This window comes from Leptonotus elevatus, chromosome 5 (assembly GCF_054856555.1).
Source record: "Leptonotus elevatus isolate MCC_2025b chromosome 5, RoL_Lele_1.0, whole genome shotgun sequence".
In the NCBI taxonomy this organism is placed as follows: Eukaryota; Metazoa; Chordata; class Actinopteri; order Syngnathiformes; family Syngnathidae; genus Leptonotus; species Leptonotus elevatus.
Window position 1 is genome coordinate 12,940,358 of NC_141243.1, and position 11,442 is coordinate 12,951,799.

An 11,442-nucleotide genomic window follows, 5' to 3' on the forward strand; every position below is an offset into this window, starting at 1 on the left:
CTTTATTGCATTCTAGCTGAAGTGCACCTGTTGCTCTGTAAGATTTTAACTTCCTCCTCCCCATTTTTTTCCTACTCGTGGGATCAATGAAGCTCGCCTCACTGTGACATTAAGCATGCCGATGCCTCGTAATTGTTTTAACCGTGCGTTCACACCTAGCCGGCATCTGTGGCTTTGCTTGACGGCCAAACAGTGTGTGTGCGTGTACGTGTGTGTACACGTGTGAGTGTTTATGTGTTCTCTTGGGGAATGGGGGGAGCTTTGCTTGCTTGCTTAGTTCTGCCCTAGAGCCACTCTGAACTCCTTTCTCTGCCAAATGAGCCTTTTAGCGCTCTCTCTCTCTCTCTCTCTCTCTCTCTCTGCCCCCCCCCCTCTTTCTCTCACACACACACACACACACACACTCCTCCAGCCCAGCCTCGCCTGCATTGTTGTGCCTATTTAACACCTCAGTGAGCAGATTACCCCCGCCTCATAACCCCCCTCCCCTCCCACTGCCCCTGATCCCGTGTTTAAAGACTCTCATTGTGTTTAATATCGCCACCACTCAGAGGGGAGGGCTCGGAAAGGGGACGGGTGAAGGTGCAGCAGTCATATGACACTTGTGCGTGTGTGTGTGTGGGGGGGGGGGGGGTGTGTGTGTGTGTGTCTTATACTAAAGGAAAATAGGGGAAGGGGGTTGCTTATGTTCTGTGGGTCAGCGCTTCTGCGCTCAGCCCACTAAAACCCTATTATAAAGGTGTAGGCGGGGCAGGAGCGGGATTGGGGGTGGGGGCACTGTTGGGGGCTTTGGTAGAATGCAGATTTTCTGCCCGTCAAGCTCCAACCCCGCTCCCTCCCCCACCCTAGTCTCTCATCACCCTTTTTTCTCCTCCATCTTCTCTGTCCTCTAATCTCCTCATCCACTCCCCCTGTTTTTTCTCACCCCCTCCCTTTCCTCTTCCTCTTTCATTTATCCCCCACCCCCGCACCTCGGCCCTCTCTGTCAGCGCTCCCACCCTGCTACTTGATGTGTGCACGCGCATGTGTGTTTGTGTATGCTGGATGCACATTTCATTGACAAGCTGAGACTATAATGGACTCGACATGAAGCTTTAATCCATTAACAATAGGAGCCGTTGGTCAGGAGGCAGTGTGGGGGGGGGGGGGGGGCTTTGTGTGTGTGTGTGTGTATGTGTGCTTTGGGGGACACACAAGCGTTATGCAAGCAGTACACACATAGGCTTTCACAGTCAATTACACATTGCGCACACACATCTCTACACATACACACAGCCAGGAGAGGCAGCGTGGTTAGATTTTAAGAGCCACTTAATATAATCATCAACTTCAGAGGTGTGTGTCTGTGTGTGTGGCCGCTTAATTCGCGCTCCTGTGAGCTCTTAACCTATTTGCTAATAAGCCCGCTCTGTTTTTCTAACCTGTTCTACACACGAGCAGAGTGGCTGTCATTAGTCGGAAAGTGCGGTCTAGTGCGACGTGTTCCCACCGGATTGTAGTTGGAAATCGCACAACTAGACAGGTTTATAGTGTCCCGCAATAACCATTAAATGGCAAGTCCTGCTGAAAAACATAACAAATATAGTACACATGTGTGTAATGTACCGTTAAAAACGCAAGTATTTTGTCACTAGTTGTGTGGGTGACTCACAAAAGTTATTTTCTCTGCATGATTGCAATTTAGGTCAATACATTGGTGAAAGCAGGTAAAATTTGGTGAAATAAGTCAAACAAGCTATAATAGTATAGATTTATATTATGAGCAAAAACTGCAAAACCGTTGATCACTTATTGGCATTACAGTATGTCGTGCTTTTGCATGATGAGGGTGTGCGCTTGAGCAGAGCCGATCTTAAAACCGATCAGAGTGCTTTGTGCAGATTTGATTTAACACTTCAAAATGCAGTTCATAAAATGTCATAAATGCCTAACATGACGTTGGTGATTTAAACAGGAGCGGAACAGTTGAAAACAGTTCGCTCCTGGGCTTGGCAAAATCCGCACTAAAATGCGTCATTGTCCACTGAACTTCTAGTCTTAAATTTACAGTAGCATTCTCATGCAGGGCGTCGTCAGTTTATGACGGAACTCTGCACCGTAGTCTTTTCAATGACTTTCACTGACGCTGTTGTAAATTTAAAGTCACATCAAATATTGCCGCGAAGAACATTTGTCGGCTGTAAATACAAAAAACAGCAAGTATGTCCGGTGATGGTAGCAAACGGGCGAGTCAAAACTCCTCTGTAAATGTGTCTGTAAATGCCAAAAATACGTGATCAGTGGACTTTAACCGTTGAACGCTGATGAGTATTAAAGTCGACTCTTTAACGAATCGTTTCAACTGTTCTGTCTTCACCTCCTTTCTGTCACCGTCATGCAGAGTAACTCGCTGCTGCCCGAAAACCTCCGCAACTCAGACAAGCGACGGAACGGACCCGACTTTTCAAACGACAACAAGAAGCGCAAAGTGGAGGACAAGGACTCAAGCCACTACGTAAGACACACTTGTCGTTCGGTGGAACACAGTGACGCTTTTGTTACCTCGGCACTGTCATGAAAAACAAATGCTTTATTTGCACTTAAATATTCATGAATTTCCCTTTGGGTTATTTGATGTGGCGCTAATGGATTGTTTGTCCTTGCAGGATAGTGACGGAGAGAAAAGTGATGACAATTTAGTGGTGGATGTCTCAAATGAGGTCAGTTCATTTGTACCACTCCTTTTCATCAAAGATCTTTTTTTAAAAGTCGATTTATGCAAAACTTCATTACAAGGCTGTGGAGACATGGCCCTCGCTTGATTGACATTCATTACAGCCCACGTGGGAATCTTCCTTGAATGCTAACAGGTTTATTACAGGAATTCTGCTCGCCGGTAATTAATTATACGGATGGTTATCTCTCGGGCAGGAGCAACCCTCGCCTCGCGGCACGCCACTCCCCTCCCCTAGAGAGAACGGCTTGGATAAAGCACGCCTCCTCAAGAAGGACCCCTGCAGTCCCGCTTCGACCGCATCGTCGGCGAGCTCCTCCTCCCTCAAATCCAAAGAGATGGCAATGGTTCGGATTTTGTTGTGATTCTTTTTGTCAGTTATCACAACCTGCGAAGGTTAACATAACATTTGTGTTTTGTCTGTGTGGCAGCGAGACAAAGCAGGCACACCCGGGCTCAAGTCAAGCACACCCACGCCAAGAGGCGATTGTACCCCAGGGCCGAGCTCCACACCTGGTGTCCGGCCCAGCTTGTCAAAACCCCTCTCCATGGAAATCCCGCACCCACCTAGTACGTTTCTCCTTTAAACAAAGCTATTACTCAGTGTCTGTGAATCTTTAAATAATCTAAAAATGAACCCAGACTGTCATGACAAGTTTGCTCTTTATTATTTATTTGGTTGTTCAATCATTTCCAGTTGAAACGTTATTTGGACGCGTAGTGACGTAAAATGGCGGCAGGCTCACTGCCGAGCAATGTGAAACGTCTACAAAAGAAAGCAAGTTAAGCCTCGTAGCGTTCCTAAAGAAACAACATGCGATCGGGACAGTCACCCTCCTCCACGCCATGCTCTCGTCATTCACCAGACACATTCCAGAGTTTTGATCGTCCCTTTAGGAACGCTACGGAGGCTTACCTTGCTTTCTTTATAGGCGTTTCACATTGCTCGGCAGAGAGCCGGCCGCCATTCTACGTCAGTACGCACTGAATGCGTTGCGACGTAAATTACATTGGCAGCGTACGTCCCAAAAAGTTTCTACAAAATGCTTTTTGAAGTAGAAATGATTTTTGAAAAATGAATCTCATAGTTGCGTTGGTAACGACCAAATAAATAATATAGAGCAAACCTGTCATTACAGTCGGGGTTCCTAAATTACACGTGACTAAATTACAATATCCCTAAAAAAAATGGCACTTAATCCTTTAAGTTGCTTTTCAAAGGGCTTTGAAGTGCCACTCATCTAATATTTGAATTTGTTGAGTATGGCTAATGTAGATTCAGGTTTACATTTCTCAATCTTCATTTGCTGAACTGGGATACACCATGAACTGGTTGCTATGATATACATTTATTTAGCAATCTGCGAGAATTTGATCGCAAAGTCTTTTAAAGTAATTGAAAAATCTTTAACTTTACACTCAAACTTTACTTCAGTCAGTTGTTGCGCAACTACAGATGGTGTTACCAAAGTCATCGGCGGTAGTCTCAAACTCAACCAAATTCCTGGATGGATGGAATTATTCTCATCTACTAAATCCCTAATAGATGCATGTTGAGTAAATAAATACCCTAAAACTACCTCCGTGTAGATTTCATTTACTGATTCATCATTGTTTTGCACGTTTTCATGTCATTAGCGGGATGTGTTGCCTCACTAAGCATACACACGAGTAGATCATGTGATCACAGTGGGCGCTCATTAATATTAGTGAGTTGAAATCACTAATTGCTTCAGGTTGAAGGTTAAGGTATTCAATCAGCATGCATGTGATGAATATTTATTGAGCTTGTACCTCCCTGCTGGTACAATATCACGGGAACCTGACTGCAGCCTACCCTTCAATCGTGTCACATTACTGTACAAGGGCATTTGACCTTAAATAGCCGCGGCTCGAATTTCACGGCTCTTATATCAGACTATCGGCGCTCTTTGTGTCCTCTCAGCTGCAGGTCTCAGGACTCCTCTGGCGGTGCCCGGCCCGTACCCGGGGGCGTTCAGCATGTTGCCTCACGCTGCAGGGTTGAACAGCGAGCTGGCTGGGGCGGCCAGCGCCGCTGCCTACGCTGCTGGTCTGCACAACATTTCGCCTCAGATGAGCGCCGCCGCCGCCGCCGCTGCGGTGGCGGCATATGGCCGCTCGCCAATGGTTAGTAGGACCGTTGTGATTAAGCTGAGGTTTACTGAGAGTCCCGGATTTCCCGTCATAATGTGCTGTAGTTTATCCCTAACCTACATTAATGCAGTAGTAATAATTACGGTAAATATTTGTTTTAAACTGGAAATCAACCTTAAACATTTCTTATGTTATATGTGACCTCACTAATCCAAACATGACATCTTGATTAATATTACATTTGTGGAATATGAGTTATGAAGCAAAACCCAGCCGTTTTTATCCATCTGAGGGGGCGGCCATTTTGCCACTTGCTGTTGACTGAAGATGACATCAGTGTTGCTTTGGGCTCAGGCAATGACCAATCACAGCTCACCCTGTTTTCTGAAACTGAGCTGTGATTGGTTGTTACCTGAGCAACTGTGATGTCATTTTCACTCGACAGCAAGTAGCAAAAAGGCCTGCTGCTGTATTTTGCCGCTTAACTCGTATTCCACGCAATATTAACCAGAATACGGTATTTTGACTAGTGGGGCTGCATAGAACATATTATTAGCAATATTTTTTTCCGGGTTGACTTCATTGAACAAACATTTAACAAGGTGAAGTGATTTAAAAAAATATATATATATATATAAAATAAAGAATAGTCATCTATTGCTAACCTACAACACATTTTGACATTTTGCTACTCCGTGTATTTGTTTAGTCTGTATGTGGGAGGGTTATTTTCCAACAAGCTCATCACTCATTGCCGTATTTGCATAGCGTTCATTACACTGTTTAAATTGGTTCAGTCAAGTGGTGCCTGTGTCTGAGCAACAGTTTGCCGTAACTCTGCTTGTGTGTACTCAGCAGCTGTTTGTGTGTCAGGTTGGGTGATGCGTGCGTGCGTGTGTGTGTATTGGAAAGGTAATGGCAGCTTTTAGTCTGTGTGTTTACAGACTCCTCAACTTGTCATTCATTTTCAGATTGTGTGTGGTTGTTTGCTTTGTGCTCGCTAGACTTATGTACCCAAATGTTGTCAGCGCCTGTGTGTGTGTGTTTGCACTGTGCTTATAAAGTGACTGCGTTGTCTCTCATCAAGGTCGGCTTTGATCCGCACCCTCACATGCGGGTTCCTGGAATGCCTCCCAGTCTGACAGGAATCCCTGGTGGCAAGCCGTAAGTGACTTAGCAGAAACGTGTTTTTTTTAATTAGTTCAGAACATATAAGGTCATTGAACACATCCCGCTATTAAGCAAATAATCAGCGTTGTGCTTCTTTTTGCTGTGTGTCGTTCCCTAGTGCCTATTCCTTCCATGTTGCGGCCGATGGTCAGATGCAGCCAGTCCCGTTCCCCCCCGATGCCCTGGTGGGCCCAGGCATCCCTCGCCACGCCCGCCAGATCAACACGCTTAACCACGGCGAGGTGGTCTGCGCCGTCACAATCAGCAACCCCACGCGGCACGTCTACACGGGCGGCAAGGGCTGCGTCAAGGTGTGGGACATCAGTCACCCCGGCAACAAGAGCCCCGTGTCGCAGCTTGACTGTTTGGTGAGTAAGGAATAGTTTATTGGTTAACTGGAGCTAGGCTGACTGCTAGCTTATCTGGCCATTACAAAGTGTTTGCAAACTGTTCGGCTTGTCATTTTCATCGTGGTGAATGACTTGGGAGACGCCTTATACAAACATACATCTCAACCAGTTGCTCCTCTATTTGTTTCTGGCAAACGGCTTTCGGAAAAATTGAAACTTTGGCTCAATTGTTGGTATTTGTGTACTCCTTAAACGGAGGAGCTGCTGGGACTCTCAAGTTGTTTACTTTTTCAAGAATGACATGATGTCAGTTACGCTAATTTGAGCCCCAGCCACACTGTCACAAATACCTCCAGGCTGCTTCTCAATACAACCCTGGCGTGGAAGCAGGTATTCAGATCATTAAGAAAGAGGAATTTATCAGTCGGGTTAAATGAAGTGAAGTGCAGGTAAATGCTATTTTAGGCATTGATTCTGATGGTATGATAACAGTGAGTAAAAAATATTGCGCTATTAAAATTACAGCTCTACAATGACAAAAAATATTTGGGTAAATAAAACCTTTTTTTTCCCTATTGACCACAATTGACTTTGTTTTTAATCAAAATATAGAATATTTGCAACGGAAGAAATGTGTACCATGTTGAGTTTAAATAAATACATAAACAAATGTTAACCTTCTTGTTTTAATTCTTAGTAAGTCAGTGTCCCATCACTGGTTTGAGCTATTTTTAAGGCATCCGTGTTTGCACCGTGTCTTTCTATTTTATTTGGCTCGCTCCCTCTCTCCTCTTTGCGCAACTGTTAATCTCTGCCCTTTCTAATCGCCAGGAGGAAGAAAAAAAGATAATTGAAGGAATTAACTTCAAAGAAGTGGCTGTTTACTCAACTCTGCAAAGAGCCAATCGTATTGTTCCCTTTTTTGAATTCCCCTGAAAAAAGGAGAAGTAGAGCTCAAGGCGATGACAGCCAGCATTAGTGATTAATAAAATATTGACTTTTGCAAATGTTGGTATAAACGGTCAAGCCCAACTGGTAATCAGCACCATGCCTACACTATTTATTCATCTACCCCACAGAACCGGGACAACTACATCCGCTCCTGCCGCCTCCTTCCCGACGGCCGCACGCTGATCGTGGGCGGCGAGGCCAGCACACTGTCCATCTGGGACCTGGCCACGCCCACTCCCAGGATCAAGGCCGAGCTCACGTCGTCGGCGCCGGCGTGCTACGCTCTGGCCATCAGCCCGGACTCCAAGGTGTGCTTCTCGTGCTGCAGCGACGGCAATATCGCCGTGTGGGACTTGCACAATCAGACGCTGGTTCGGTAAGACCACACACACACACACACACACACATTGCATCATTGGTTTATGAAAGTAGAAACAAAGACAGGCTATGGTCTACTGTATGTGAAAAGTAATAGTGGAACATGGAATGGGAAACCAATTATGTCATTACTGCACTTTTGAAGGTATATCTGTCTGTACCAAAACTTTTGCAACCACAGTGTCGTATGTGATGGCGTCTGGTGTAAGTTGTGCGTGTGTGTGTGTGTGTACCCACCCCGCAGGCAGTTCCAGGGCCACACAGACGGAGCCAGCTGTATTGACATTTCCAACGACGGCACCAAGCTGTGGACCGGAGGCCTGGACAACACCGTCCGGTCGTGGGACCTGCGAGAGGGACGTCAACTGCAGCAGCACGACTTCACGTCGCAGGTGCGCGCTCGGCCAAAAGCCGCCACGCGAACCCGAAAACATTCACCGCCAACACAGCCGGTCACATACTCGCCAGTAACGGCAAGTCTCCCTTCGCTGTCCAGATCTTCTCGCTTGGCTACTGTCCGACTGGAGAGTGGCTGGCCGTGGGTATGGAGAGCAGCAATGTGGAGGTCCTCCACGTGACCAAGCCGGACAAATACCAGCTGCATCTGCATGAGAGCTGCGTGCTCTCCTTGCAGTTCGCCTATTGCGGTAAGGCACAAGCACAGATTGCACACTTTGATGGTAGAAGGGCAGATTTTCAAAATAAAGCTTTTTTAAGAATGATCAATCACATTTTTTTTGTTCGGTCTGTGCGCCTTGGTACTTTTAGACCCAATGGCTCAGCGTTTCATGGCCTTTATTGAGCCGAGGCACATACAGTATTTTCTATTTGAAAAATGTCACAACACACCACATCAATTCTCAAAAACTACTGTAAATATTGTGAAATAAGTAATTATCTCATCCTACTTTACTCGCAAATGTACTGAAAATGACTCGGTGTGAAATTTTGACTGACTGTTATCCAGCAAAATGTCTTTGTATGAATGGCAACAGGTGGCGATACAGGTTAATTATACCTTCTGCCATCTAACATAAGCACTTTATAAGCACTATATATTGTAGGTAAAGATAGATGAAAAAACCTGAAAGAAAGAAAAATTGTAATTTGGGAACTAGCTGCGTGAAATTGTTTTTCTGTGGAATTGCTGTGTTTATTATTCTACTGATTGATGAATCAAGTTACTTTTTGGGGGGGCCTTAACAGACCCCCCAAAAAATATTGTTGGCAAGCATGTGTATCTTGGGGATAATTGTCAGTAGCAAAAAAGAAGGAAAAAAGTTTGCCTTCATTTTTGAACGTTTTTGGGAAAACAAGAAAAATCACAACAAAGTCAACAAGTCCGGTTGTCTCGATTCAACCTTGTGCGGGGTTGCCATGACCTGGATGACTTAGAATCTACAGTAGACATAAAAAAATGTAATTTCTAGCAAGCTCATTGCTTTTTTTTTTGTGACAGTAAGTTAAAAATAACTCATCCAATTACTGTGTTGTTACTAAGCTAACAAAACACTTTTAAGTAAACATTGTAGCTATTATAGTAAATAGGACTTCTCTGTTCAATAGCTAACATACTTTTACGAACACAAAATATCAAACAATTTGTTGCCTCAATACACCTTGCATTGATTGGCGCTCTATTCTCGTTGTGCAGGCAAATGGTTCGTCAGCACTGGAAAGGACAACTTGCTCAACGCATGGAGAACTCCGTATGGCGCCAGCATATTCCAGGTATGCCGTTTGTACTTTGTGTACTTGAATTTTACGAGGGCGCTAAATGTGACCACAGATTACATATCACTCATTGCATGTGACATACGGCGCCACTAGATCGTGGATGACTATAATGAACATAGTCACGCAAAAGCTGCTGTAGGCCGCAGCTGACACTCAGACATTCACACGCAAACTCGCCATAACTGCCCGCATGTGTCTTCCTTACGGCGTTTCATCACACTTTCTTGAGTTCTTCAAACGCTGTGTGTCTTTTTCCGCTTCCCCCCCTGCAGTCTAAAGAATCGTCCTCGGTGCTCAGCTGTGACATATCTGTGGACGACAAGTACATCGTCACCGGTTCGGGGGACAAGAAGGCTACTGTCTATGAGGTCATCTACTAACACGCCGATGAAAGGCTCGTCTGTCCCGTCCATTTTTAGAGCCTGAAATCGCATACACCCCCCTTCTTTGTCACCACTTGGAAAAAGAGCAAGACTGACAGAAGCGTTTTACATGCGTTTGGGGAAAAGCAGATGTTACTGAAAGAACGCCGCCCTCTATTCACTTAACGGGCGATCGGACCATGCATTTTTAATAAAACGGAGTCAACACTGAAGCAGACGAGCATCGCTGCAAAACAACGAGCGATGACAGAGTAGACGAAAAGGAGGACATGAGCAGAGAAGAATCTCGGAGGCGGAGAATGTTGTGCTCAGAGCCTGTTGCCTCTTTGCCCTTTGAACCTCAAACCTCGCTCGGAGACGCCCACGCCATCTCACCGTGGCCTGTGCTGTCCTTACAGCGAGTCCACCTACACACACACACAAGCAAATCCATTGTTGCCATCAATTGTCCTGAGGCACACGCAACATTTTACCATCTAATAGCAGGGTGGGGGACCTTATTCCAGTTTCTATAACGTCCTACAAGGGCCACACTAAATTCATGAAAAAGTTGAATGGAACAAAAATATATGATGAACGTTTGTGAGGAAAAATATTTCCAATGGAGTAGCAGTTAGCACGTCTGTCTCGCAGCCGAGAAGTTCTCAGCTTGCATCTCGGGTCAGGCACTCCCGGTTAAGTTTCTCAGGGCGCACCTAAATTATGCAAGTCAGTTAATTGAAGACTCTTAAATTGTCCATAGGTGTGAATCGAAGTGTGAATGCTTGTTCTGTGTCCCCCACCGATGGATGGATGGATGGATAGCTTTTGAGGCTGCTTCAAATGATTCCCTACCACTGATCTTATGCTCAAAGAATTAAAAGACAGAAAACCAAATAAGAGTCATTCACAGACACTTTATTCATACAGGACCTTATCTACCCCCCCCCCCCAATAAAAAAAATAAGCTTTTTTTTTTCTCAGTATAGGCATCTAAAGTCTCTGAATGTTCTGAACTTTTGTTTCCAAGCTGCCTGCCATAGTGACAACGCAGTTACTTCAAGATGCCATTAATCAGTAAGTCTTAACGATCAATAGACGATCAATTATTATGCCCATCCCGAATACGGATGAACGAGGATCAAACTTTATCCCCAGACAAAGAATGGCAAAGCATCGGTGTTGCTTATATTTGTGCGTCATTTAAAGTCACAATAATTCCTGACCGTGTGCTTATGTTGTTGTTTTTTTAAATATATTTTTGTCCGTTGAATGTTTGTAAAAATGTATATATGTCTCTTTTTTTCTTTTTCTTTTTTGGTTGGTTTCTTATGGGACGTTGTTTAGATATAACAAAGTGTTTTTGTACATCTTTTACATGGAAAAGAAATGCTGAAGAAAAACTAAATGGTCTTAACTGCTAATCTGAAAAGTTTAGATAATAAATGGTGTTTTTGTAATTGACATGGTCTTTGTGGACTTTTGTTGGCAACGGCGCAATCTTTTTTTTTTTTCTTTTTTTTTCTGCTTTCGAATAGAATAAAATATAATTTTGGTTTAAAGCTACTATATGTAATAACTTGCCCTTAAAGCGGAAGTAGCAAACATAATTAATTGGCTTGTATACTAAAGGGAATAGCATCCGTTGTTGCTGTGCGGCGAGCTA

General features: G+C 44.5%; 1 protein-coding gene across 2 annotated transcripts in view; it reads left to right on the plus strand.

The window, feature by feature from the left end:
- Positions 1-11,240, plus strand: part of LOC147173728 (transducin-like enhancer protein 1) — a 28,329-nt gene extending 17,089 nt beyond the window's left edge. For both annotated transcript variants that reach the window (XM_086076173.1, XM_086076171.1), the window contains 12 exons: positions 2,381-2,494; positions 2,646-2,699; positions 2,911-3,060; positions 3,145-3,283; positions 4,659-4,861; positions 5,916-5,992; positions 6,117-6,366; positions 7,428-7,675; positions 7,922-8,069; positions 8,174-8,324; positions 9,332-9,408; positions 9,687-11,240. In XM_086076173.1, the coding sequence (XP_085932299.1) occupies positions 2,381-2,494; positions 2,646-2,699; positions 2,911-3,060; positions 3,145-3,283; positions 4,659-4,861; positions 5,916-5,992; positions 6,117-6,366; positions 7,428-7,675; positions 7,922-8,069; positions 8,174-8,324; positions 9,332-9,408; positions 9,687-9,794 (1,719 nt within the window). In that variant the 3' untranslated portion in view covers positions 9,795-11,240. The remainder of the gene's footprint in view (positions 1-2,380; positions 2,495-2,645; positions 2,700-2,910; positions 3,061-3,144; positions 3,284-4,658; positions 4,862-5,915; positions 5,993-6,116; positions 6,367-7,427; positions 7,676-7,921; positions 8,070-8,173; positions 8,325-9,331; positions 9,409-9,686) is intronic.
- The last annotated feature ends 202 nt before the right edge of the window (positions 11,241-11,442 follow it).